Raw genomic sequence first — 3,096 nt, forward strand, 5'->3', positions numbered from 1 at the left:
ATGACGCCCTCTTCATCCTCCTGGGCAAAACCTGCCTCCGTTATAGTGGCTTTTCCAAAGGGTTGTAACTTTCCAATTAACCGTTGGCATCATTTAAAATTTTTAACCGAATCCTTTTTATAAAAGCCTCGCATACCATTGTCGCCTTTGCGGCAAGGAATTTATTTTCAAGCTACGATTAAACAATTACAATCTTAAAGAGGGGCTTAAAAATTATACGGTATCCATGTTGTTCATTCCAGATGAGAATCTGGAATTGCAATACACAACAAGGAAAGAACAAAAGGTATTGTGATATAGGTTGTTTCAAATGGTAATCCAGATGTATATGTACACTGAAAATATGTTTTATTTTCGTTGCTTATGCAGGGGAAAAAGAAAGTTGAGGATAACATTGCAACAAAACGTTTTGTTGAAGGAAAGGTAAATTTCTTTACTGTTTTATTTAGCAAACTTTAAACTACTAAAAAAATTAGCATATTCAATAGATATGTAAATAATATTTATTCTGAAAACTATACAGGAATCTACTAATGTCTCTTTGGAGGACTTTGAAGACTCTCCTGAAGATCCACATGTCAATGACGGTGTTAACTGTAGGAAGAGAAGAACTTCATTAAGAAAGATTAGAAAGAGAAAAAACCTAATCATACATGACGATGAAGTTATCGAGCAAGCCACCAAAAGAACAAGAAGTAGAGTGTTTATTTGTTGGTTTTAGAGCTTTTGATGTTTAAGAGTAGACAAAATTATTGTATCCTTTTGTGCTTTTCAGTATGGTCACTGCAGTAGAAGTTGTATTGATGTACAAATTTCTCTAATGTTGCAGTTTGTTTTGGTAAACTTATTGATGTAAACATGTTTCAAAATAGTATTGTCTCCATGTCATGTCATTGTTCGAATTTAACTTTAATATATGATCTTTATTTCCCGTATTGTTGTTATTACAAAACTATATGAGAATATAACCTTATATCGTGAAATAACCACTGAGAAAAAACCTTACAATAAAAAGACAAAAACAAAGCGTACTAAAATAAGAAACACACCTTCTCTTTCGTTGTTCATGTGTATCTTTTTCAAATTTTCCCTATTCTAATTTCTGTTATCGTACAACTTGAAATCAAGGTAAAAACTATGGAACATTAAAAGTTGTACATCTAATGATTTGGAAACTGTACTAGCATGTATATGGTTGTTACTATAGAATGACAAGGAACTAAAGATGTCTTCGACGCAAAAAAAGAGAGCATGTATATGAGTTTTAAGTACAACAGTCTTTGTTTCAACATTTTTATGTATGTTATGAACATGACATAGATACCTTTAGACACAAAAAACACATAGCAATTCAAATGACTTATTTTCCTCATTCTCTAGAAGGAAGCAAATTGAACGTATTCAGTAGCAAAAATATACAACAGTGAATTTTCTTATGTTATGTTGTTCATGACTGCTGATTATTTGTCTAAAGGTGGTGAGAGGTGGTGAGAAAGGCATTTTCTCTCCTATGCATATGATTCTCAACAAAACTTTTTTAATCATTTGGGATGAAGCCCCCATGGCAAATAAGTTTTGTTTTGAAGCATTAGATAAGACATTGAGAGATATCCGGCGAGTGAGGTATGAAATAGCTCTGACAAACATTTTGGAGGCCTTACAGTCGTATATGGTGGTGATTTTTGCCAAATATTACCTGTTATTCCAAAGGGTACTCAAGCTGATATTGTTGATGCATCACTAAACTCCTCTTATTTGTGGCCATTTTTCACAATATATGAATTGAAGCAAAATATGCGACTATGCAATGGAAATTGGAACTCTCTCGTAAATGAAATATCGCATTAATTAAGTTGAAGAAGGTAGATGGGGCACGACGATAATTTCCCGACTTTCGAACCTTGCGCCCTATTGCATTTGGGAATTGCTCTTAAAATGATGAAAAAAAACAATACTCTCTAATGGATGGATCAATAAATTATGGTGAAAAGAAATAGCCAAATCAGAGAAACTAAGTTAAAATTAAAAAGTAAAAATCATTATAAACATTTTTAAAAAAATGAGTGTTACATAGAAGAGAAAAAACTAGATTTGATAACGTTTATCATTTAATTAAATGAGAGAAATTTATCCTTTTTTATCACTAAGTTGTATAACTTTAATTAAAACTTTAAAATATTTTATTAATAATAATTACATAAAATATATGTGACACATAGTACTTAAAATTGGGGCCCTTAATATATGAAGAATTAACCAAAATAGCCATCCACCTTATCACTTAAACTAAAAATAGCCAGTGAATGTATAATATATGCATAATTTATGTATTACATGTGCATAATTGTGTATAATCAATGTATATGACTAGAAAAAGTAAACAATTAATATGACCGGTTATTTGTGTAAAGATCCCTTAATATATTGGAGGCCTAAGACAAGACTTCATTTGCCTTACCTTAGGCCGCCCCTGCTTGTTTGTTGTAAAATCTTTTCCGAATATTTATTACATATAAGCATGTGATATTTGTACACCTCAGAGTAGTTATTTTGCTCTGAGTTCTGCTTAGTAGTTTTAATTTGCGCACAAAGAAAAACAGAGGTTGAAAGTAGTCATCACGGAAGCACGTTGATAATCATACTTTATACGATGTAAAAGATAGCATATAAAGCAATTATACCCGATTTATACCTCCCATTTATGATTACTCATAAATCTGCCTTGTGGATTTCATGCTCTACAGTCCAATTGGAACAAAGCAATCTATCAAGAACTTAATATGGCAAGATCAATCTATCACTTGTATACGAACATCTAAATGATACACGTACTTAAACTATAGCCCAAGAAAGTTAAAGCAAAAATTATTAGGTGAAGAGCGATAAGATAGTATGGTCATTAGTTGATCTGCTCGCTAATGAACAACTTGCCCAAGGTTATCTTTACCATGCTAGAAAGATCAAGCATTTGTTTCCTTAATTTATATACCATTTACTCTAGAACAAATAATCAAGCAACACTGGAAGATAAAATCCTTCTTCTCACAACAGCAATGTCATTGCAAAATTAGGAGGTATGAAGAGAATCAAGAAAAA

The 3,096-nt window shown here is 31.8% G+C and overlaps 1 protein-coding gene across 1 annotated transcript; it reads left to right on the top strand.

Moving 5' to 3' along the window:
• Positions 1-149: 149 nt before the first annotated feature.
• LOC107824045 (uncharacterized) lies at positions 150-869 on the top strand. Its single transcript, XM_075233799.1, has 3 exons — positions 150-286; positions 370-423; positions 524-869. The coding sequence occupies exons 1-3, from the start codon at positions 227-229 to the stop codon at positions 719-721; spliced, it is 312 nt and encodes a 103-aa protein (XP_075089900.1). The 5' UTR covers positions 150-226; the 3' UTR covers positions 722-869.
• Positions 870-3,096: the final 2,227 nt, after the last annotated feature.

The sequence above is a fragment of the Nicotiana tabacum genome, chromosome 17 (genome assembly GCF_000715075.1).
Source record: "Nicotiana tabacum cultivar K326 chromosome 17, ASM71507v2, whole genome shotgun sequence".
In the NCBI taxonomy this organism is placed as follows: Eukaryota; Viridiplantae; Streptophyta; class Magnoliopsida; order Solanales; family Solanaceae; genus Nicotiana; species Nicotiana tabacum.